The 24013-nt window shown below is 41.0% G+C and overlaps 3 protein-coding genes across 3 annotated transcripts; all 3 read right to left on the bottom strand.

Annotated features, from left to right (window-relative positions):
- Positions 1-557: 557 nt before the first annotated feature.
- On the bottom strand, positions 558-5273 carry LOC149823147 (uncharacterized). Its single transcript, XM_090019956.1, has 5 exons — positions 3439-5273; positions 2486-2510; positions 2232-2389; positions 1696-2160; positions 558-1268 (listed from the first exon to the last, which is right to left on the bottom strand). The coding sequence occupies exons 1-5, from the start codon at positions 3664-3666 to the stop codon at positions 1062-1064; spliced, it is 1083 nt and encodes a 360-aa protein (XP_089876082.1). The 5' UTR covers positions 3667-5273; the 3' UTR covers positions 558-1061.
- An 841-nt stretch (positions 5274-6114) lies between these two features.
- LOC149823146 (zinc finger CCCH domain-containing protein 42-like) lies at positions 6115-13584 on the bottom strand. The gene is made up of 4 exons (XM_090018685.1): positions 13382-13584; positions 7531-7640; positions 7187-7371; positions 6115-6637 (listed from the first exon to the last, which is right to left on the bottom strand). The coding sequence occupies exons 1-4, from the start codon at positions 13552-13554 to the stop codon at positions 6287-6289; spliced, it is 819 nt and encodes a 272-aa protein (XP_089874811.1). The 5' UTR covers positions 13555-13584; the 3' UTR covers positions 6115-6286.
- Positions 13585-14926: 1342 nt separating this feature from the next.
- LOC149823145 (uncharacterized) lies at positions 14927-23203 on the bottom strand. Its single transcript, XM_090018683.1, has 5 exons — positions 22691-23203; positions 22057-22168; positions 21436-21550; positions 16121-17065; positions 14927-15460 (listed from the first exon to the last, which is right to left on the bottom strand). The coding sequence occupies exons 1-5, from the start codon at positions 22878-22880 to the stop codon at positions 15128-15130; spliced, it is 1695 nt and encodes a 564-aa protein (XP_089874809.1). The 5' UTR covers positions 22881-23203; the 3' UTR covers positions 14927-15127.
- Positions 23204-24013: the final 810 nt, after the last annotated feature.

The following is a 24013-nucleotide window of genomic DNA, read 5'->3' as shown; positions in this document are numbered from 1 at the left end:
ATTCTCTACTAATGGTGAAAAGTGATAAGCTGATGATGTCTTGGTCTACACCCTGGATGGGATGGTTTATCATAGATGCAACTTTGGCTCCCTTGGAATGTCCCGGTGAAGAAAGATCGGAAATACGTTTGAAATATGAATGCACATAAGCGGTCCCTTTGTTCAGTATGCAAGGGTTTTTGTGCTCTTCCATATTTCGGGAAAAGGTTTAAACACGAAGATGCACTAAGGCTGCATATGTATGAATTTTAATCAAATAAATGAACATTGAACGTAGATATAGATATTTATGGGAAGAATCATCGACTCATCATTCATACGTGATAGATTGATCTAGATGTAAAAATGAAACTAACCATACAACTGATTCCTTTCAATAAAAATCGGACATAATGTTTGGGACGATATTGTATTGCCACTACTTGGCGTTAAGGATGGAGTTGCCAAAAACGTTGTCTTGTAGATGTTGAAATGTGGTGTTCAAGCTGCCAATTCCATTCTCAATGCAGCGTTTTGGTAACACCACTGCTCCCAAACAGCAGAGAACACTGGGGAAACTGCCTACTGAAGGCTCCCAAACAGAGCCTAAAATTCATTGGCAATTCTGTAATTAGGATAGCAGAAACAGTGGAAACAATAAGTTTGAGCATCAGTAGAAAAATGATATGCACAGCGTTCACCTGTCCAACTCTGGAGGCCATGTTAAGCAAAAGGATGTAGGATCCTGGACTCTAGCAAAATTTGATTGGCCTTCAAAAAGGACAGGCAAACAGAAATATAAGAGCAAAAATGAGTAATATTGCTGCAGCTTCCATTAATGTTTACAGGCTACAACGACGATTCCCTGGGAGCTTCATACCTTTCACTTACATGGGCTCATCTGTAGAATGCTATATGAGCCCAAAAAGTAACCTATGGTGGAAGAGAAGTGAAAGGTAATGACAATGCAGGTGCAAAGACAAGAAGAGAAATATGACCTTGAACATCACACAAACTAAAATGCTGATACTCAGACTACTGTTGCAATTCAGCGTAAAACTAAAGTTTTTTGGGTCTGTAGTTTATTCTTCATGTTGGAGACCGAAACCGAACAAGAGCTTAGAAAGGTCCTGCATGCCCCATTCCATGTTATTTTGTGAGACAGAAGCAGCCGGTTGAATGTCCGCCATGCCTGCTAAAGGGAAGTTTTCTTCTTCTTGGCGATTCATCATGGTTGGCCCTTCTCCCAGCTTTCCACTGGATGGATGTGCTTCGTGCTTTCCCCAGGACTGATTTGAAGATTTATAGAAGACAAAAGAGGAAGTCAAGGCCTGTGACCAGTCTACGAAATGCAGTCATTTGCATAAAAAAAGCATTCAGATGTTTGAATTAGAATAACCAGCTAAGTCGTCGTATGAATTATTGAAAGAAGACTGGCTTTATGCATTAACAGATTGAACTTTGAGAAATTGAGCAGCTGAGTTCAGATCCGAATTTTTTTACACTACATTCAGCAGGAACACACCCAAGCTCGGTTGAAAACCCATGAGGTGCAACATATAGGTCTTTCATACTCATGAACAAGGTGCAAAGGTATACAAATGCAAGACTGGGCTAAGAAAAACATGTTATCACTGGGCTAAGAAAAACACTACAGAAAGCTAATTTTCTAGTAAGGCCATGAAAATGAGGAAATTCATGTTATCAAACACTTACCTCAAGGATGTTATGATCAACAGCCTCAATGGGAGTCAACTGCTCCCCAGTAATAGCAGAAGTTTCAACTTCAGTTGTGGTTTCATCTTGTTCAGAAATTTCCTTGGTAGCACCAAGTATGGACTTAGAAGACAGACCTGGAACTAGAACAGGACCTTCACCATTCTCCATGAAGTCATCCATCGTGGCCTCGTGGACCTCGGCTAAGCTGCTACTTTTCACCTCTGCTTCTGCAAGAATTTGGTTGAGTGGATTGTCAGGCACCTCCTCTGTCCCCTTCTGAACTTCAGGGGACTCCTCCATTTTCATCTGAACTTCAAGAGAGTCCCAATCTTCTTCTACTATCATTGTCCTCGCGGTTTCCGACAACTTTAGAACCCGGTCTGGCCCAGGTTGCCACACAATTTCACCAGACACATCCTTCAGTATGAACTTGAACCGAGTCTTACTCCCAATCGGGATATCCTGTTTCAGAATATAACCGTTAGTTTAAGAACAGGAAATAATTCGCTGCAAAGATCCATGTTCTTTCTCACCAGTTCTGCTGTCCAGATAGGACCTTCAGACCATTCCATAGGAATGGCTGCAGATGGGTCCCATGAACCAAATATTGGATCTTCACCAACAAGAAAAAATTGCTGACCGAATGCGCATTCTCTTTGCAAAACAAATCTAACATGGATAGTCGATTCACCTGTTAACCCATGAGCAGAGAGAGAACGTTTCATCAAGCGCTCAAGGAACAAACTTTACAATCAAATCCAGTTTATAAGATGGAAAGGAATCCTACCTGCTTCAGGGGTGCCAGAATCAACCTGAGGGGGAAAATAAAAACAAAAAACGAAGAAGACAGAGGCTGTTAGTCAATGGAAATAATGGTTCATAAAGCAGAAAATATCAACTAAATCCAACACCAAGTACAGAATTTCTACTATTCCGTAAAATAGCTGTCAGATTGCCAATGAATATTGCAAAACGACCAATAAAACCAAGATTTGATTAATCCAATAGGCAGACTCTGTTTGGTCAATAAGTCTGATCCAACTACTGATAGGAAAGGATGTCAGCTAGGCGAGGCACATTTCTTTTTTATTTTGTTCCTACAGTCATACCCAAAGATCCTCTCACAGAGTTAAACACTAAAATCGAATGCAATGGGCGTATTACTCTAGAAAAATGTGTCATAAAAAAAAGGAAGAAGAAGAGCAATGCCTACAAGGGCTTCGCTCATCTCGTAGGGGAGACTTGTGAATGTTACCAAGTGGACTGGATGTCACAAGTTCGAAATCCATGGGTGGCGTTCCTTGCTGCAATGTCGAAGCTAGGTGTACTCCCCGGTGTGCAGAGGACCTCAAAGGTTTTACCACCCAGAGGCCAGCCACTGTGCGGTCGGTGGTGTTTTTTCTTTTTCCTTAGATTATCAAAAAAAGAAAAAAAAGAGAAAAAAGAGAGGAGCAATATCACAATCTACAATGAGAAAATGTAAGCCTTCTTTTCCCCACTTTCAACCCACGTCCAAGTCGACTCAAAACCAACAGAAGAAGGCCCTAACATTTCCCCAAAGAGCTAACAGAAGATTCTCCGAATCATTATCAAAACCCAACAAAGAGAAAAAAGAAAAGAAAAAGAAAACAAAGAACACGAGAATCTAGTTTCTGAAACATTTTCAAGATATGCTTCAAAACCAAGAACATGGAAACAACCAAATGGCCACCGAAATCAAAGCAAAACCAAAAAGAGTACCTCTTTACCACTGGAGAACTCAGGAGTCGGGGACGACCTGGGAGGATCGAGGCAGACGCGGGTCGGCTTCAAAGAATCACCACGAAACTTGGGAGAGAAGAAGGTTCCACGATGAGCACGAGCGTTCAGGTTTCGAGCAAGCGAGAGCGGCGGATCTCTTCTAGAACCTTCCAGAAGGATCTTGGTCGAGCAGTAGCCACCCAGAGCTTCCATAGAGAGTAGTAGCATGCTCGCTCTTCAACCACAAGAAAAGCAGAAACAGAGGCAAAAAAGAGTGGCAAAATAGTTTGAAAAATAAAAAAGAAGGAATACAGTGGGGGAGAAGGGGTCTGACTGAACTGATGAGGAGGAGGTGAGCCGTGAGCACTCTCTAGTTTCTCCTCTTGCTTTCTTTATGATGCACTTCTTGCTTTGCTGATGCGAGAGAAAGACAGACTCAAACTTTTCCTGTTACTCTCTAAACCGCCATCATGCATACCAAAAAGAAGGATGCTTTTGAGTTGAGGGAATCAAGAGAGTGGGGCACGTCAAGACACAAAGGGTTTTGTTGGTTTTGCAGTTGGGATCCTACGGTCACGATTTCGGTGAGTGGGAGTCCAGATCGCAATCACATTCGACAAAAACAAACAAACAAACAAACAAAAGAGTATTGCTCTGCTTCACCTGATCAAGCTAACATGTGATAGTGGGACCACAGAACAGACAGAGAAGATGGGGGCCTACTGGCTGCACTATGCATTGCGGAGGTGTTGCAAATGTGCAATGTGATTGCTCTCTCGGGTTCCGAGTCAGGCGGACCCCAGTGAGGGATCAAAGATCAGGTCCAATCACTGAATGCATTTGTAGGGTTCCTTGGACCAGATGGGAACTCTTAAGAGTGAGATGGGGGTCAGGTCAGACAGAGTGTTCTCTGACGGCCGTAAGCACCTTTGGATGCTGTTGATCTCAAGATGAACGGCATCTAAACCTGTACGCATGACGTGCCCGTCATTTGGATGGGCCCTACATTTTTTTTCCCATGGATGGCATCTGAATGATTTAAAATGAACGGCTCACAATGAGCCTTATTCGCTGTTTGATGGTGTCCTTTATTTTCAAGATGAACGGCATCCAACGCGCCTATGACAGTGTAATGGTTGGAAGTAGTGTCGTCAGTATCGGTGCTTATTGGCCTGAATCAGCAGATACGTATGGCATGGTCAAAAAAATGATATGCAATTAACTTGAATTGATTATTTTTTAATAAATATAAAAATAGCTTAAAATTAAGTTTTAATACTATTTTAATGGCTTTAACACGTCACGTTCTGATTGACATGTAATATTTTTTAATCATTTTTTGGCCGATTCAGAACGATTCACATGAATCGTTGGCCAAACGATACAGTTTCTGATTCCCATAATGACAACATTGGTCAGAAGTGCGTCCGACCTGTTCCTCTCTCTCCACTATTAAATGGGATAGCCTGGTATCATATTCAGGGTTTATTCTCTGTTCCTTTTTTCTCTTTCTCTTGCTAGCTGTTTGCCTTCAAGATTGGCCACGAAAAGAAAAAGGAGGACGGGTCATACAGCTGTGGGTGCAGTTTTCTAGAATTTGAAAACGAACGAAGGTGACATAAAATATGAAGCGCTTTTGATTCTACGAAGGACTGCAGGCACTGATTCACACGGGAACTATTATTTTTTCTGCCACCAGGCTCAGATTTTATTGCCTTACAGCTCCTGTTTTACTAAGGACAAATTTATTTTAGCACCTGTTTGGAATCTCGGAGTTGGGATGGGCGCTTACGCATTTCGAATGGGAAGCGAGGCCCTTTCTCCTTTGTATTTACACTAAATCATGGGTTTGGCAGCTGCCACTTCTTTGTATTTACACTAAATCATGGGTTTGGCAGCTGCCACTTCTTCAAATGCATAAACTCCATAAGGGCTTGTTTGAAATCAGTAGATGGGCGTTTATGCATTTGAAGTGGCAGCTGCCAAATCCTACCACCTCTAAGAGGTGGTAGCTGTCAAATCCATGATTTAGTGTAAATACAAAGGAGAAAGGGCTTCACTTCCCATCCCCAATGCATAAACGCCCATCCAAGCGTCCAGATTCCAAACAGGACCACCAAGGTAGTTTGACCAAGAACTTACCTTTGGACCACCAAATGCATAAATTCCCAACTCAGCGCAGAGATTCCAAACAGGCCCTAAACTCCCATCGCAGCTACAGCACCCTCTCACAACGCCAGGCCTCCAATCCCTACATATAATATATTTAATGCATATATATACACAGGCCAGGCTAAAAGCCTGGTTTGAGTTAAGCTTGGGCCTAATTTATAGGCCCAAGCCTGGCCCGTGGCAGGCTGAGCAGGGCCTGATGATCACTAGCATGAGCATCTATGCATAATTTGGTTAATTTCAAGCCAAAACATTGCTGGTGTTTTCAACTTGACTCGTACCTTATACACAAACAATGGGGGGAAAAAACCTCATACCTGGAGTATATACAGGCCGGGCTAGGGTTGAGCTTGGGCCTAATTATAGGTCCAAGCATGGCCCGTGGCAGGCCGGGCCGGGCCCGATGTCCACTAGCATGAGTATCTATGCATAATTTGGTTAATTTCAAGCCAAAGCATCGCTGGTGTTTTCAACTTGCCTCATACCTTATCCACAAATAGTGGAGTGGAAGGGGGGGACCTCATACCTGGAGCATGTGAACATGTTGGACACAGGAAGAGTGAATGGAGATGATAAAATACACCAAAACTAAACTAAACAACGTACATAAATTACCCATAAATGCTGAACATCCATTAGTGCTATTAACTTCCAATATTCACCATCATTTGATTTGTTATCTTCGAGATTTCCTGCGGTATTCTTCCTCCTCATGGTGTCGAGAATCAGAACAATGGCTTTCATGCCTAGATCGTTTCTTGTTTCCTTGCCTATCCAATTCTTTTCTTGGATCGGGTTCAGACCGCCTGGAGGACTTGTATCTTTCAGGATCATGGCTCCCAGCTCTGGACCTATGGTCATCCTCAGCAAGCTCCCTTGTCCTTGAACGAGAATCATCCATGGACCCTTTCAGGTAACCCTTTGAATTGGTAGCAGGACCACCAAGACCCTTTGATTGTCCCTCGTACTTGTCATGACCCCATCTTGGTTGACCATCTTTAGGACCCCATCCTGTGTTGGCACATCTCTAAAATGTGGACAACAATGCAAAAGAAAGTGTCAACATTATGCATTTATCAGTTGTAGGCTGCTTACAACTCAACTAAAACTACTATCAACATGATGCCCATAAATGACCACCCGTACAATTTGCAGATAATGCAAATGAAGCCCCAAGTCCAGCAAGAGAAAGAGCTTATATTGGAAATAATGTCATCGCTTGGATAGCTGGAACAGAGTACAATTGGATGCAACACGTTCTCACCACCACAAACCTGTTTTTGCTGGAATTTTAGGAGACATACCAAATACAAGTATTGCATCTATTCGAAAAACACCTTTCGTTTTTTTTCAGATTCCATGTTTTGTGAAGTTGATGGGCACTGGAAAGTGCTTTCCAACTTCTGCATCCAAACATGCCTTTTAGGGAAGCCAAGTCATGATAACAAAATGTAGATAATGACATGGCTTGATCCCAAATTTCTCTCATACCCTGTGATTGCATTAAATAAACACAAGGGCAGTTCAAAAAAAGCAATCAAAATGCAACTCATGACGAAGACTTTAAAACTCTTACATGCTCATCATGAGAAAATTTGCACGAGTCTCCACGATTGCATTCACCTCTCTGGTAGGCACGACAGACACCACGTTCTTCCCTCTTCTTCTGCTCTTCCTCTTCATTCTCATTTTTCTTTTTGTAGTCAGCCACATGATCAACCCGTATTATTCTGCCAAGGACTTTTGCTCCATTGAAATTATCTGCAAGGACAGAGAATACTTAGATGGCAAACTCAAACTTTTTGGCAGAGCTATTGTTCTTAGCAGCCCTCAAGCGGAGCATGTACTGCTATTTAACATTTTCCAGCAGAAAGAAATGCAGAATGATATGTGCATTGCATGCTTGAGAATGACGCTTACCTACTGCAAGAATTGTACTTCGTTGGTCCTCATATGCAATAAAGGCAAATCCTTTTGATTTACCTGTACCTTTATCTCGAACAAGATTGACATCAACAATCTCCCCATACCTGAAAGTCAAGTCCATTATGAGCCCACTTTAACTTTTAAAGTCAAATTAGCCATCCTTTACAAACAGGTAATATAGATGATAAATCAAGAAACCTTCATATAAGATGACAGAGAACTAGAAATAAATGTATAAATAAAATAAAACTAATGCCACACTACATAACAAAGTGCAACAAAAGAATAAAAATGACTGGTTCCAACAAACATATCATGTCTGTAATTCAATTCAGACCAAGTTTGAAGCCATCTAGTAAAGATTGATTCATGTTTCCAAGGAGACGCTCTGTCCCTGTTGTTCTTTAACAGTCTTGAGGGGTTCTCACTGCTAATGCAGAAGGCAGTGAACAAAGGGCTTATCAAAGGGACCAACATGGCTGGGATTCCAACACATGTTTTTTACATGCCAACATGGGGTTGTTTGGTGTACCTGAGACATTGTAGCTATGGAGATCATGGCTGTTTCTGAGAGACCTGTGACTTGTCTCTGATTTGAGAGTTAACAAGGAGAAATGTGACCTCCTTGTCTTTAACTCCCATGATAGCACTAGCAGCAGCTCTGATCTTCGGTTATCAAATTGGATCCTTTCCCATGAAGTAGTCAGGAATCATACTGCATTTCTGTATTTCAAGAGTGGTAGCATACCATTTTGTTGGGGCATCTTTTTGGTCATTTTGAGTCACTTGTTTGGGAAAGGTTAGCATAGCTTCTCACATCTTGTATTTGGATTCAAGGATCCATGGAGGGTGTATGGGGATACTTAGGGCTTAGTGAGGACTACTTTTGTCTTTTGGATTTCATGGGGTCTATATATACCCCCATGCTAGGGTTATCTCATTATGCTTGATCATTCTTAAAAGTTAAATGTGAATTACTTCCCTTTGGCCTCTCTTTGTAGAGTGGATTGGCTATTGCCTTCCTTGGACCTTAGATTGGCTCATTAGGGTTCTAACTTGGTCAGCATTCCCCTTCATCTTTTCCATTACTCCCATCTCCACCTTAGCTGAACCCCCTATCTCCCCAATTCTCCTCCATCCAACCCATCTCCTCCATGATCGGTTACAGTTTCTGGTATCAAAGCATGGTTTGCCATATATCATATTAGAAAATCCAAAAAAAAAGTGTTTGTGAATGAGTTCATGAAGGAATTTCACAATTGGCGTGAAATTCGGGCAAGCGGATTGGGAGTTCTCAATCTAACGTGAAACCAACAATCGGTGTGGAGAAATTAATCATTCGAATGTGGATTCGTGTAGATCGACCTCAAAGCATGTGAAGGATACCAAATCTGAAGCAATTCCCATCAAATCTCCAAATTCCAAGACATGACGAACGTTCCCAACATGAAAATCAGATGAAAATTGGTATTACAGAATTCATTTTCATGTAATTTTGTGTTTGGGTTGATTGATTTTGCACAGATCTAGCATTTGATTGTCATTTATTAAAGATTTGAAGTGTTTATGTATGATTTTGGGTTGAATGATGCTTGGATGAATTCGTATGCATGAAGCATGAAGCTCTACATGTGATTTTTTTTATTTTAACGTGAAATTCAATGTATAAATTAATTGTTGGATGCTTCATTTTGTTGATTGGCCTATGAATCTGAGTTTGTTCTGCATGGATCATCATTTTAATGCAATTAGATCTGCAGTTGGGTGTTGATTTAGTTGTTTTTGTTTAATTAGGAAAGTTTTTGAATTTGGAGAGAGATTTCGACCGTTAAATTTCCTTTTCCAATGATAATTAAGGTTATTTGGTAGATCCACGTAATTCAGGGTGCTCTCTTGACCTTAAGAGGATTAGATCAAGACTTCGTGGTATTGATCCAACTGGAGTTGTGGTGTGGAGCCATGTGGTGCAAATTTCTGACCATTAGACACTGGAATCGAGGGAAGGACACACTGAACAATTCTTCTCTACTATTTTGTTCTGCAGAAATTCTGCTAAATGGAACACCAAATTGTTTTGACTTCTGGTATTTACTAGAGCATCCTGAGGCTGCAATTTTGGTATATTAACTTAGAATTTTATTTCACATCGTTTGAATTTCTGCCAGATTTTGGGTAATATTAACTTATGATAGAAATTTTCTGGTGAGCTCTAGAGATCCCGACAAAATCCAGAATGGATTTCTATTCCAGTTCTGTAATCTTTCTGCTGCTCTGACTTGGAAATTCAGTTTGGAGGAGTTTTGGGTTTTACAAAATTCTGTAATTAAATTTTCTAAATTCCTGAGATTGTCTAGATATTTATAGAATTTTGTATTTCTGGAATTGGTGCCATATTTGATCAAGAATTGGTGAGTTGCCATATCTGTTTTTGTACTCTGTTTTACACTGTAATAGAGCAGAAGTGAACTTGAACTTACGACCTCACCCAAATCCTAACCCTTATCCTCCAAACCAGAAAATTGGTACCCAACTAACCTTACATGTCCTTAACCTAACCCAATTTACCTCACCCAAAAATTCATTCTCTACCTGAACTTATTTATAGCCATTTTATCATACCCTACTTTTCTGTGAATGTAGAAACTCAATTCTATCACAGAACAAACCTGTAGACTATAGTTAATTACACCCACCTAAACCTCACCATAATTCACTAAAAATCCCAGAACCTAGCCAACTCACCTACCACTGAGACCAAGCTCAAATTTGTCTATAACCCTTGAGCTAGCAACAACTTTCTAGCAACAGAATCAGTTTCCTCTTGTAAAATTCGAGAATTCACTCTTGTCAAGAATGACGACGAGAACACTAGAATTGGTGGGCAGTCTCCGATTGGAGAAAAAACAACACATCAGTGATCTCAAACACAAAATGGAGAGAGTGAATGAAAAATGGATAGCATGGTTGCGATGATGAAGTATCTTATAACTAAGCTGGTGGTATATTGGGAGTTGCTTGGGAGCTTCCACCTCTAAGGAACATGAGAACCGGGAAGCACCTTCTGGTAGCACTTTGGGAGCCGGCCAAATGAAGCAACCAAGGATGAAGTTCCCTATTTTTGCTGGGAGAGACCCCACGAGTTTGGTGTTTAAGGTTGAGCATTACTTCTAGATTATGCAAACTCTGAAAACTGAGAAGGTGCACATAGCTTCCATCCACTTGGAAGAAGATGTGGTGAGATGGTACCATTGGTTTGAAACAAACTTGGGAGGGACATGTTGGGAGTCTTTCTCTAACGCTGTCATTCTCAGATTTGAACCATTAGCTTTTGTGAACCACAATGTGCCCTCGTTTAAGATTCAGCAAATGGGCAATGTGATGGAGTACCAAGCCAAATTTGAGACTTAGCAATCTTGTGAAGGATCGGTCTCAATAAGCATTGATTGGGACTTTCATTGCTAGGCTGAAGTATGACCTTCAAGTGAAAGCACAAGGGCGCAGACCTACCAGCATTATGGAGTGTTACCAATTGGCAAAGCTGGCCAGGGAGAAGCTCCACAAGCAATCGGGCAAAGGCAACTGGTTCAGTTCAACTTTCGAGAGCATGCAACCCATATCTTAGGATGATCCCTCATTCAAGACTAGGAATGAGATAACAAAGGCAGCTGGAGAATGTCTGAAATATCAGCAAGAAAATGGCTTAAAGAATGTCAAAGTCAATGTAAAGAAGTTGTCAAATAAGCAAATGGAAGAAAGACACAAAAAGGGTTATATTATTATTGTGATGAGGTGTGGCAACCAGGCCACAAGTGTAAAACCCTCCAAATGTACATTGTAAATGATAATGAGGATAGTGAAGAGATAGAGAGAGGAGGATCTATGTAAGAGATATCTGGAATACAAGCTGAAAATCTCCTACCAAGCCATAACCAATGTAGCCTCTCTACGCACTATCAAAATAGCCGACCAAATCAACAGCCACACTATGTCACAGGGACTCTCCAACTAGGTGCCGCACCCGCACCCGATGCGGTCAACCTGACCCTGGGTGCAGTCAACACACCCAAGGTCATTTATGTCCAACTTTTGGACTATATATATATAATTTTTTATATTTTGCCGCACCCCCGCACCCATGTGACATAGCAGCCACACCATCACCATGCTTATCGATTCCGGCTGAAGCCATAACTTCATATGCCCCACCACAGCCCAAATGGAGGAACTAAAGGTGCAACTCCAAGCACAATTTGAAGTTATGGTGGGTAATGAAGAGAACCTCCAATGTGAAGGAATATGCAAAAATGTAAGCCTTGACATTCAAGGTAACCAATTTGAAGTTACCCTATATGTGATTCCAATGAAAGGGACAAACGTGGTGCTAGGAGTCGAATGGCTCCAAGATCTTGGAGATGTATCTTGGAATGCAGGAAGAGTGTCCAGATGCTATAAGCCTATAACAATATGTATGGGATGTCACAACTTACAACATATAATGAATCCAATGCATGTAAAGGAAACAGATCTCAATGATCATTACTAGCAACAGTTGTTTCAAAATCCTTCCAAAGCAAATGCTTTGGCAAAGATATTAACAACTTGCTTCAAAGAAGAATATAAAAACTTCTATCATCTTGGATGACAAAAACACACAAATACGCTTTGATTAAAAGTTTGGAATAGAAGGGGTTTCTTTCAGATTTCACTAGCTCTTCGACAATAAAATATGGTCTACAAACATACAGTTCAACATTCTACTCCAAATCAAGAGGCCTAAAATTAAAATGGAATAAAACATCAACATACTAAAGAGAAAGACACAGAATATGTATGTTAGCTTCCACCCTTAAGAAATCTAAGAAGAGACACAATCTGTATGAAATTGCTCATTAAATTTTGGGTTCTTCAAAGTGAAGACCTCACTGCCGCACTAAGAACGCAAAGGAATTTGACAAGAAATCATAGCACTCATACCAATTGCCAACCATTATGCAACCAAGCTAAACAATCAGAATAGTTGTTTATCCTTATCTCTACAGTCACATTTTCATGCTGGAATGAACTGGTTTAAACTAACTTTTACTGCACTAAGATAGCCAAGGATCATCCAAGAAAATGCAGAATGTATGTGGTAAGAAATCTACTCGATTTCATGACAGACCAACCAAACTGAATTTCCTTACGAAACTGAAACATCGATTATTGCAAAGAGATCTTTCTTGAGAAGCAAAAACTTAAAAAAAAAATTGAGATTTCTCCGATAGGTATGTAACTTCACATCAACATGCCAATAAACAATCATGAGGGAAGTTGGAGCCCAAAACGAGTCATTGCTCGAAAATGCGTTGTTCGCAACATTCATACCTATTACCAGTTCATGCAAGAACCAAGCGTAACAGTCATCGGTTGCAGCTCGCCCAATCGTTAGGCTACGCAGAAGCGACGGATTCGGAAACATATGATGGAAATCGAGTGCACAAGTGCAAGCAAAACTCTGATTTAAGCCGACTGTCGTTGAGTGTGGGATACATAATACACCCATCCAACAAATATGCACAAATGCACTGAATAAAGTACATATGGATTTTATTGCACACCAACAACAGAACACGATCCCAAAAAAAATCATGCCGAGACTACAGCAAACGAGTGATTGTGTTTATGTCGAAGGGGTGCTCAACAAAGTTTGGGGACCTACCAGAAAGGCAGGTCTTGCAAGAGATTGACCTAATTCGAAAATTCAGGGCAAACAACACGGAAGAGAGACGATTATGGCAAACAAGAAAAAGGAGGACGAAATCGAACCAAAGCAAGGAGATGGGGGTTAGGGGAAAGGGGGACGTACTGGGAGAAGACAGCAAGGAGGTCACCTTCGGTGAGGTCGAAGGGGATACCACCGACGAAGATGTAGGCGGAGTTCTTGTACTTGGCGTGCCAAGAGGCGTCGTCGGAGATGCCCAGCTCCGCCTCCCTTGCAGTTATCTTCTGCGTCCGCTTCACCAGCGTCAGCGGATTCATTGCTTTGCTGCTCTCAACCCTTCCCTTCCCTTCCCTTCAAACCGGGAGATTTTACAGTTTTATATCGCACGCAAGGAAAGGGCGAAGATGCAGGACGGGCGGCCCCGGATAGATAGAACAGGCCGTGCCGATCAGGGCCGGACTCGTATTGAAGTTCGAGCCCGACCCAGTTACAATTGAGCTCGGATCGGGCCTTTTAATACCGACCCAGTTAACGGGTCGGGCTTGTCGGGCCCCGATTGGGGCCCTATTATCTGATCAAGCCGAACTCGGCCTGACTTTATTCGGGCCTGGGCTGCAAAGTGCAGCGCGAGCCCAACCTGATTCGGGCCGGGTACCGAAGCCTGTCAGGCATCCCGACCCAATGGGCCAATGGCCACGGCTAAGCTGGTTTGGTTTTCATATGCGTCTTTTAAGTTGTCTATCGCTCAGCTCGTTTAAGCCTGCCCCGGGTTGGTCTATGAGGGTGAATGAGTTGATACTGGGCATTAAGCCCAAGCTCCTGTTTCATCATAAACGAGCCGTTTTTCATGAGGTAACCAAGCTCAAAGTTATGCACAAGCTTCTTCTTCTTTTTTTCCATCAAAATAAAAGCTAACAAACTTTCACTGTTTTACATGCAGAAAAGACAAAAGTATGGATCCGATCCAAATCCAAGTATAGATTTAACATAAATTCTAATCTAATTCCAAAAGAAAAAACAATCAAGAAAATCCAATTACAATGCAAACCCACATTCACATTTGGTTTTCACCACATACTAGGAAATACTAAATCAGGTTCCAGTCGGATATCTGATCAAACCCGATCTTTTTTACCTTTAATTGTTTACATGTATGTTTTAAAAAGTGCAACTTTTCTAACATGAAAAGTGCACCTTAGACATCAAAGAAGCTTGATTTTCATATTAAAAAAAATGCAAGTTTTGAATTTACTTGAAGCATGCTTAGAATTAAAATTTTAAAGCGTGAAGGAAAGATATGGTCTCATGCTTTCAAAGCAAAGCTTCTAGTGACTGTGAGCTAAAGTACAGGTAAATTGAGAAAGTTGTTAGGCATCATTGGTGCTAAAAGACAACACTACACTATTCAATTGGTTTAATGGGTGATTTCACCTTTAATAGGTGCTGGGGATTAGGTCTTTAGACTCTAAAAGGATCACAAAAACAAGCCCGCAATCCATATGGAGTGGGGCCAGGCGACAGTACCCCCAAAGTAGGGCACTGCAAACAATTATTACGAAGGTTAATTATGGGGCACTGAAAAGACGAGGAAGATGACAACTCGATATTTTAAAGTTACAATATGTCACAATAAGTGTAAATCCTTGATTTTAGTTTTACCCTTTGAGCAGACATGATGAAAGTGGATGATGAAAAGATTCGTGTAGCATTTGCATAGCATTAAAAATAGAGGGCTGCAAATATAACCCAGCAGCCATCCCGGTTCATACAGACAAAAAATGTCCCCAGAATGCTCACTATGTAGATATCCATCATCTCTGAACGAAAACAAAGTTCCTTTCAAAGGACACCCAGCACTGCACAAGCTGTGTGCGCGGGCCAGGGACGATATTAGAAGCGGTTTTCTCTGATTTCTGGGCTATGAAGCCAATTAGTGCTCCCAATGATGTTTCTCCCGTGCGCACTTCCAGGCTGACCTGCAGGGGATGACCGACCCCCTTTTTCACTGCCTAGATCATAGTCTTCTATTTCACTCATGTCCAAGCAGAGGTTATTGTTGTTAACACTCTGTTCTGAACTAGCATTGCTGCTTGTAGCAAGGGGCGAGTCCGAAATACTGACAGGCCGGCTTCTTGCAGGCCCAGACCTGACGCTGTACATAGAGGAAGCGGGAATGTTCGTCATAAGAGGCCTTAAGCCTCCAGGAATGCTCCGGCGTATATCCTGCAAAACCAAAATTCAGTAACCAAGGCATATGAAAGAATGAAAGCGGGAACTAACACACAAGGCATCTCATCACTCTCCTTCCTATACAACATGTCAGGTGGGAGAGCAACAATTTCTTGGACTTGGCCACTACTGTCCCCCACATGCTCTTCTACTACGCTGTACATAGAGGAAGAGGAACTGCACCGCAGGAGAATTTGGCTACGTGTGTCAACTAAAACGCAAACTAGCACAAGAACAAACCAGAACAGTGCACTTATGTGTGACAATTGTTCACCTCTTCTCCAATGATCTATATTGTTTACGTTTTTCCTTCGTATAAAGTTAAAGCACATCATGCACATTAGAATATATGTATATAATCATATAAATTACGTCATAATACAGAAACAGGGAGACCTTAAAACTGAATCATGAAAGCATGTCCATGAAAGTAACCAAGTTTAATAGGTAACTTCTCAACACATCTTAACAGAAATGAGCATAAAATGCCATGCAAAAATTGTGGATATATTTTCATTGGAAACCAGGTACGCCTAACAAACTATCTGAATCTACAACTAGTATCTGGAGAATACGAAAAAGGGATTGTTAGTTTCTAAAATAGAAACAAACGCTTATGACAAAAGAAGATCAAAAGGATAGAGAGAGATGTACCATGTGCCTCAAGGCCATGTCCAATGATTTCTTTGAAAGTGTCCTGCCAAAGCCTGTGCTATCTGGGGAGGACTTTCCCAAGGGATTATTTTGGGAAGATCGTTGATCATCTTGCCTTGGAGGTGCCAATCTCCGCACATTTATCACTCTCTCAACTATCTTGCTCCCGATTACAACTGGGCTAACGCTATCACCACCATTGGAATGTAATCTACTTGATGTAGAAGTTAAGCTACCATGGTTCTCACTACCAGTTGTCGGAATCCTCCCTCTCAAACCACTAGGGGAGCATGATTGCCTTCTTGGCCTGCCATTTGAATTGGCCTCAGATGCACCAGATCTGACAGAACTTGGTGCTCCAGGTCTACCTCTAGAGGCTGAAACTGGCCTTTCGGGCATAGATGTCCTTAAATTTGGAGGAGCATCTAGTGAGAAACCAGGCATCTCTGAAGACTGCCATGGTCTGGATCTTACTGTAGGAGAAGCACCCCGTGAGGGCACAGGATTTTTTGTTGATGTAGATCTGGACTTGGTAACTGAAGATGATCGAACAGGTGGACCTGAATTACTGGACACAGTCGATGGTGTTGATGGTCGTCTTGTTGGGGTAGCTGGCCTTGAGGATGATTTAGAGGGAAGTGTAGGCCTGGCTGCTGGCGTGGATGATCTAGCAGAAGGCGTGGAGGGTCTTGCAGAAGCAGCCATTGGTTTTGTTGACGGTAAGGTTGACCTTGAGGTGGGAGTGGAAGGCCTGGTGGGCTTAGTAGCTGCTGGCAGGGTAGATCGTCCAGTTGGTGTTGACGGCCTAGATGTCATTGAACTTGTGCTTGCTGATGAAGATGGCCTGCGTAGACCAGAACTTGATGTGTTCAAGGCAGAGGATGAGATCGGTTGCCTTGATATTGAATTGCCTCGTGGAGCTGATTCAGGTTGAGGAACAGATAACTGCATCCATAAGAAATGTGAGTTGGCAGCAACATAAACAAAAGAGCAAAATATTATCAATCTGGGCAGATATATCTGTGATCCTAGGCAAAATTAAGGCTCTGTTTGGAAGTCGGTATTGGGACAGATATCAGAGGAGCAATGAAAGCGTTGATGATATCTCCAGATTTCACATCTTTGCAGGGATGGAGTTGACATCTGCGTTTTACAATGCCATCGCCCTCCATTCTCCGCACTTCATCCCAAAACCGGGTCACCAAAAGGCAGAGGCAGACAGAGATTCCAATAATCCCTGTTGCAGCTCCAAATATGGGCTCTCAAACAGAGCTAAGAGAAAAGAATTCAAATAACCTAGCATGCAACTTTTGGTTAACTGCTCAAGCAATCAACTGCAGAATTAGTAAAGGCACATTAAAAAGTCATGGCTTCCTCCACTATGCGAAACAGCAATGTCTTTGCTACAAGTATATGCTTATGATCTCATATAATGAATGATTTCTTGAATCATGAGACTACGAAGCAATGAGCTGGTTATTAATCTAATCTGAGGTTACGTAGGTTCTAATTCTTTCCTTTAGTCGAGTCACACACTTAAGCATAGCAATCCTATCATACCAATTTGTTGTTGGAACTAGGCTGATTACTTAACCATTAGTTATCCTCTCCCTCACGTCTGCGAACATGGCCTTCAATCATTCGAAATGTATGTGGCCCGTTTATAGGCTACATTTCAACTACACTTGGGAAATAGAGGCATTTTACTTTTAATGTTACTCTTACTAACAAAGTCAGCACAAGCACCCAAAGCTTTGACATAGAACTCGAGACATGAGAAATGATACCAGCACCATAGTTTAAGAAGCACAGGGTAAAACACTAGCATAAAGAGCTGAGGCAACCATCTACAAATATAAGATGATTAAAGAGCAACCACTGAGATCTTATCTCAGGGACCAAATAAAGGCCATAAAAATTAAAGAACCTGAATCAGGTAAGTCACAAGGCACAACTAGTGGGATATCGGACTAAATATGATCAATTAAATCCGCCCCCATCAAAAAAAAGAAAAATATACATATATGAATGCACAAATGCACATATTAAGGCACACAACATGCATGACCACACACACACACAGAGACATCCCTCAGAGTCAATGTCATGGTGAACCATGACCACAAGATTCCTCCCCACACCACACACACATCACCGAAAAGTAAAGAACAAAAAAAGGAAAAAGAAAAAAAATGCACATGAATTAGGACAACGGGCGACCTATTTCAATTACTTAAGAGCAACTGAACATGGTACCCAAGGTTGGGTACTTGGGTTCTACCAAAGCCACAAGCCCATCTGCAAATGACCTGGGAACTATAGTGCCTGATTAAGATTATCAAAGCCACAACCACAATTTTTGTGATTTACATAAGTGCTATGTCAAATAGGTGCAGTTGCAGGTGCGGAGGGTGCAACATGGCAATTTCAAAAAACCTAGTCAGTAGTCAGACATGAGTCTGTGTTTTCCTAGGTTTGAATCTGATCTGACGCAAGTCAAAAAGTCTAGCGTGTCCGACACGATACTGACACTTCTTAACACAGTTTGAACATAGCTATTTTCGAACTTCGAAATGCCCAACACTATTAGACATGTTGAACACGGTGTGTCCAGTGTTGGTCACTCCATTTATGGTGTATAGGCATTTTGAAAATAAAGTGCTAAATATTTTATAAACAACCTTTTATTTCCTCAAGTATTGGCTGTATGATGAACAATGGTGTTTGCTAGCACCAAATAGTTGTTTGAGTTTCATTTTCCAAAAGAGTCTAGTGTGTCAAGTGTAGGACACTCGATTTGTAGTGTATAGACTTTTTTAAAATAAAGAAGTATTTGATATATTATAAACAACCTTTTCTTTCCTCAAGTATGGGCCATATGATGAACAGTGATGTCAGCTAACACCAAATAATCATTTGAGTTTCATGTTTTAAAAGTGCCTAGCAATTTTCCTTCTAATCTTCAAGTTATCATGTTTTTTTTCTCTGGAGTTTCAACCTATGTCACATAGGGATGGGCGCCAGTATGGGGTACGACAAGGGATTTTCTAAAAATGATAGGAACAGGAGTATGGCTATATAAATAGATATATATATGCACAACTATAATATATTTTACAAAATGCTATACACAAGGAGTTGTAGACTACGAATACGAACTAAAGGACCAAAACTTGCTAAAGATATAAATTAACTAACAATTAATAATAAAAAAGTATATAGTTAACATTGGACTAGTTTATATCTCGAGTGTTATCTGTGTAAATTGGACCATGAAATGGATAAAATGGGTCAAGTCCAACACTCAGTTGACAAATAGCCAAACTACCCAAGTACCAATGCGGGCACGACACATTTACGAGGGGATAGTAGAAGTACCCATGTAACATAGGTTTCAATATAGCTTCTTCTTCTTCCTCCCTTGTCTCTCATATATCACTTCATGTTATGACAAAGGGGTTCCTCAGTCCTCTAGTTGAGAATTGGTGATGTATGTTATCAATTTTTACCACACTTTTTTTCTCCCTTTTATCTCCTTTGAGTATAAAATGAGGATTTCAAGCCATTTTTCTTATATATATAGATGTATTCACATATCTAATTTTTTAAAGGTTCATGTGCCCGACACTTTATACTCGTGTTCGACGCCAACATCCGTGTTAGTGTCTAGGTAACATAGCCAATTAATATCACCCTCCTGCATGTCGGAGAGAGAGAGAGGGTAACAAACATCACTAAAAAAGTTTTAGTCTTCAATAAGCTGTCACTAGTTCCAATAACTAAATAGGCTTGATGAAAGACTATGAAGTCAGATTCCGAGTGCAGTTATCACTTTAAATGAAAGACAAAAGCTAGAATGGAGCCTTGGTCTAAGAAAACAATTTGGTGATGAGCCCATTCCCAAAAACCAAGGTGATGGCATGGCTTATCTAAACAGGAAAGTGAGCATAGATGGCATCACCATATTGTTATTAGGTTCACTCTTAAGAGTAACCTATTTACCTATTTGGCAGATGTTAAATCTTTAGATCCCCCCTTATACGCTTTGGTAGAAAGATATCAGTTGGTACCAAGGAGAGCAATACATAGAGATTACTCACTCACATAACTATTATGAGTGGCAAAATTAACATTTTTTGCAAGGGGAGGCTACTCTGCATGAAATAGTTTGTGTTTTAGATAGGATTGTATGCAACTAGGAGTAAGCCTTGTACCTCCTGTTAAATATATATATGCTATGTCACATGGGTACGGGCAAGGAGGGTACGACACGGCAACATGTGAGTTTCAACAATTTGGAATCTAAACTATTCAACGACAAGAATCACATATGTTTCCTTCTACACTGTGAAGTTAAGACCTCCAGAACGTAGACCATAAACAATTGAAAATTGAAACCATTCAAGTGCTTCATATGAGAATCTATATATAGAAAGGCCTGACAAGCAATGTTATAATAAGTGTATCATAAGGCGTACTGGAAGGATCTAAGATATAGCTTTATCGTACCATACCATGTCATACCATAGGGTACCATAGTGTATCATATGATGCATAAAGAAGTGTGTGTGTGTGTGTGTGTGTGTGTAGACCATGAAGAGAAACAAAATTTATTTGAATAATCAAACTGTAATATTAACAAGACATTATGAAACAAATAGAACATGAAGAAATATGTCGAAATTAGCAAATAACACGTGAGACATGCATATGCTTGTCTGAATATGGCTCTTTTTAAAATAGCAACAACATAAATCATCAAGAAAACTATTGCGGATGTTCAGTAACATTTTAGCTACTCTATTTACTAATATACAAGAAGAGTGAGCAGTTGGAGAATAGAACCACATATAGATGTCAATTAATATCGTCTATGGAAAGATATGTAGTGTGAGAAAACACAGGTCCAAGTTACCAAAAAGGCAAGTTATCAACATATTCATCACATTGGGTTTACCACGTATGCTTGCACTCAAGCGCAGCCACACAGATATTATGAAATAACTGAGACAATATATCATGAATAAATAGAAGAAGATTGCTCGACATAAGCTTCACTGAACAAACTACTAGAGTCCCGCGAGTTAAAGAGAATTTCCAAGGTGTTATACACGGCACAGAGTCAATTTTTCTCCTAGATTTAGTCATGGAACATAATAGATATAAGATGAACTTGCACTTGTGAGTATGAATACTACAACTAGTAAGCAAAAACTTTAACTAGAACTGTGGGTAATCATATATTAATTTTGCAACAGCTACTTTGAACATTCAGAAACAACAGCATTAGAAACAAGACATAGATGAGTACATACCCTAGATTTAAATGCAGTTGGACGAACTTTAGGTGTCCCAATCTGACCAATTGTAGGTCCATGTGATTCCTTTTCCAGTGAAGGAAAAAGAGGCGTTCCAGGTGGTGTAAGAAGCCTGTGGGAACAAAGACCCCTTGATAATTCATACACAACATCTTAACAGGCAACATAAGCAGCAAACTATCACAATGTATCACAAAGCTCTGGATGAAACTGTCTATGGAGGATGATGCAAAAGCGCCTGCACAATGACATCCATGTTGTGGACATACAAACTAAGTGATTTTGTTCGGATAGACCAAGCTGTGTCATGTTTTCATTATAAAATTGAGTAAATTCCATAAAACAAACAGTAAATTTTGAAAATGAAGGTAGCACTCTCCATCAAATAAATAACTCTATTGCTAGCTTCACTGAAGGTAACGAAGATACAAGCCCGCCTCTAAGGGCAACAAGAAGGTTATGGTAAAATAACTTTCCCTTGATCAGTGAGGGATACTCTCCTGCATAATGTAATCATTGACGGTCTCCCTAAATTAAATATAATTTCTGGGCAATGACCGTAGCATCCAAGCTACTAGACTAATGCAATTCGTGTAACAAAAGGTGCAGGGCAATTACCAATCATAATCGTTCTTCTCTCCTTCTGAGTTCAGGAAATCATCAAGCCCGATCTTGCGTGGAGCTGTTGATGCTGCTATCTTGAAAGTGAGCGAAGTGCCAGGCTTCGAACCTGGAAAAGAAGATAGTAACAATTTGAACATTAGCAAGAACAACACAGTAGCAGAGGCACATCAATCTAATAATCAAATAGAAAGTAACCGCTTCTCGTCATCAAAGAATGATGCGGCATTGTCCGAACCAGTGCTAAATCACGATCATAACAACCATACAGGAAAAGGGAGAGAAAAACCCAAAGCATCTTCTCAAGCCAGAAGTGCTAGAATTTACAGTATCTGTTGAAATCTAAGCAAGAAATCATGCAACCAAAAAACCGGCCACTCTGATATACTCTCCAAACCTCAAATACGGCAGCAAACGAAAAATGCATGACAATAACAAATCGCGTCCTCAAGTTAACACAAGGTATCACCTAGAAGTACATCCTTATACATTTCAAGTACCAGATCTAGGGTATCAAACACGGGATTTATCCTCAAAACATCAAAACTACCAAAAAAGCATTCGACACTCGATCAAAGAGAAGGGAGCAGAAGCAAGGAAGGGAGGTAAAGAACGCAGGATCTAATCTTGCCTAAGGAAGGATCGAACTCATCCGTGTTGTGAAAAAGCAGGCTGCTTCTCTCTTTTTCGCGCTTCCGCATCTCAAGGAACAAGGCGAGCTCTTCTTCCTTCTCCTTCATCACGCTGCCGAGCTTCATCCCCGGCCTCGGATGCAAGGACGCCTGCATTTTGGAGTTCGGAGCCCTAAAACTTCGGTTCATGGCCGACGATCGCAGTTAGCGCTTAAAAACCCTAGATTCCATGTACATTTATATATACGGCAGGTTTTCTCGGAGTCTTCCTCATGATCGGCCGGAGAGATCGACCGGCATTAGACCAGAAGCCCGACGAGGAGATAGATACAGAGAATAGATCTGAAATCAAGACCAGAACGGCACAGAGCTATAGACGCCGGAGGAAGCCGCAGAAATCTCCGGCGTCTCGTCGGAACACCACCGGTTGGACTCTCACGGAGACGGAAGAAAGAAAGAGAGAGTCTGATAAGGAGGTATTTCGAGTTTCTTCCGAGCCCTTCTCCCCCCTGGTGGCGGGTGCAGCGCCACTCTTAATTACTACGTTTCCCAATTTAAAACCAAAAATTAATTACTTAATGACAGTAGGTCCCAGCAAAGAAATACCCTCATTGATACACAATATTTACCAAAGTAGCAGTCCTGTTTTTAGTTTTTACCACGTGGTGGTAGTAACCTGTAAGTAACCAACCCCTCTTGGCTGGTTTGTTTCTCAGACAAGTAAAGATTGTTACAAAAGCTGTAGCACTAGAAGAGCTAAATTGGGTGCGAGCCAAGCTGGAAAAAACTTCGATGAGTCATCGTGTCTAAGTCTCTCTCCTTTTACCTTTTTCTGTGGCATCGGGTTAACATAGATAAGTATAAACGGCACAGAAGCGATGGGGAGCTGAAGCCCCCAACCCCATCAACGTCCTTGTCCACATCCTTCAATTACAGCGATGGGTGCGGTCCAAAAATGTTGCCGCCCTTGGGCTGGCATTTCAAAATATGACGATCTGTTGGGCGTCCTATTCCTATGTGTCACATGGATACTCCAACTTATCCCGTGTCGTGTCTTTTTGTATATGATTCTTAATAACAACAACTAAGCCTTCATCCCAAAACAATTGAGGTCGGCGATATGAACCAACAAAGAACTTCCACATGAAACCTTCTCCTTCATTCATTTTTATCCAATGCCATGTCTTCGTTGAGGTTCAAAGCATTCAAATCCTTTCCTATCACCTCTATTCATGTCTTCTTAGGCCTACCCCGACCTCTTTTAACTAATATATTTTTTCATTTCTTCATCCTTCTAACTGGAGCATCATTAGGCCTTCGTC

The sequence above is a fragment of the Nuphar pumila genome, chromosome 10, assembly GCF_984573655.1.
Source record: "Nuphar pumila chromosome 10, dmNupPumi1.hap1.1, whole genome shotgun sequence".
NCBI lineage: Eukaryota > Viridiplantae > Streptophyta > Magnoliopsida > Nymphaeales > Nymphaeaceae > Nuphar > Nuphar pumila.
This window is presented reverse-complemented; position numbering and strand designations above follow the sequence as displayed.

Excerpts from the sequence above, each read along its gene's own strand:
- LOC149823147 (XM_090019956.1), bottom strand. The coding sequence starts at position 3,666 with ATGCTACTACTCTCTATGGAAGCTCTGGGTGGCTACTGCTCGACCAAG. Across the intron at positions 2,161-2,231 it reads CTATCTGGACAGCAGAACTG|GATATCCCGATTGGGAGTAA; the intron begins GTGAGAAAGAAC and ends ATTCTGAAACAG. Across the intron at positions 1,269-1,695 it reads TTGATCATAACATCCTTGAG|TCCTGGGGAAAGCACGAAGC; the intron begins GTAAGTGTTTGA and ends TCTTCAAATCAG.
- LOC149823146 (XM_090018685.1), bottom strand. The coding sequence starts at position 13,554 with ATGAATCCGCTGACGCTGGTGAAGCGGACGCAGAAGATAACTGCAAGG. Across the intron at positions 7,641-13,381 it reads CTCCTTGCTGTCTTCTCCCA|GTATGGGGAGATTGTTGATG; the intron begins GTACGTCCCCCT and ends CTTGACTTTCAG. Across the intron at positions 7,372-7,530 it reads AAGTACAATTCTTGCAGTAG|ATAATTTCAATGGAGCAAAA; the intron begins GTAAGCGTCATT and ends CTGTCCTTGCAG.
- LOC149823145 (XM_090018683.1), bottom strand. The coding sequence starts at position 22,880 with ATGAACCGAAGTTTTAGGGCTCCGAACTCCAAAATGCAGGCGTCCTTG. Across the intron at positions 22,169-22,690 it reads TGAGTTCGATCCTTCCTTAG|GTTCGAAGCCTGGCACTTCG; the intron begins GCAAGATTAGAT and ends CTTCTTTTCCAG. Across the intron at positions 17,066-21,435 it reads CAACTGCATTTAAATCTAGG|TTATCTGTTCCTCAACCTGA; the intron begins GTATGTACTCAT and ends TTATGGATGCAG.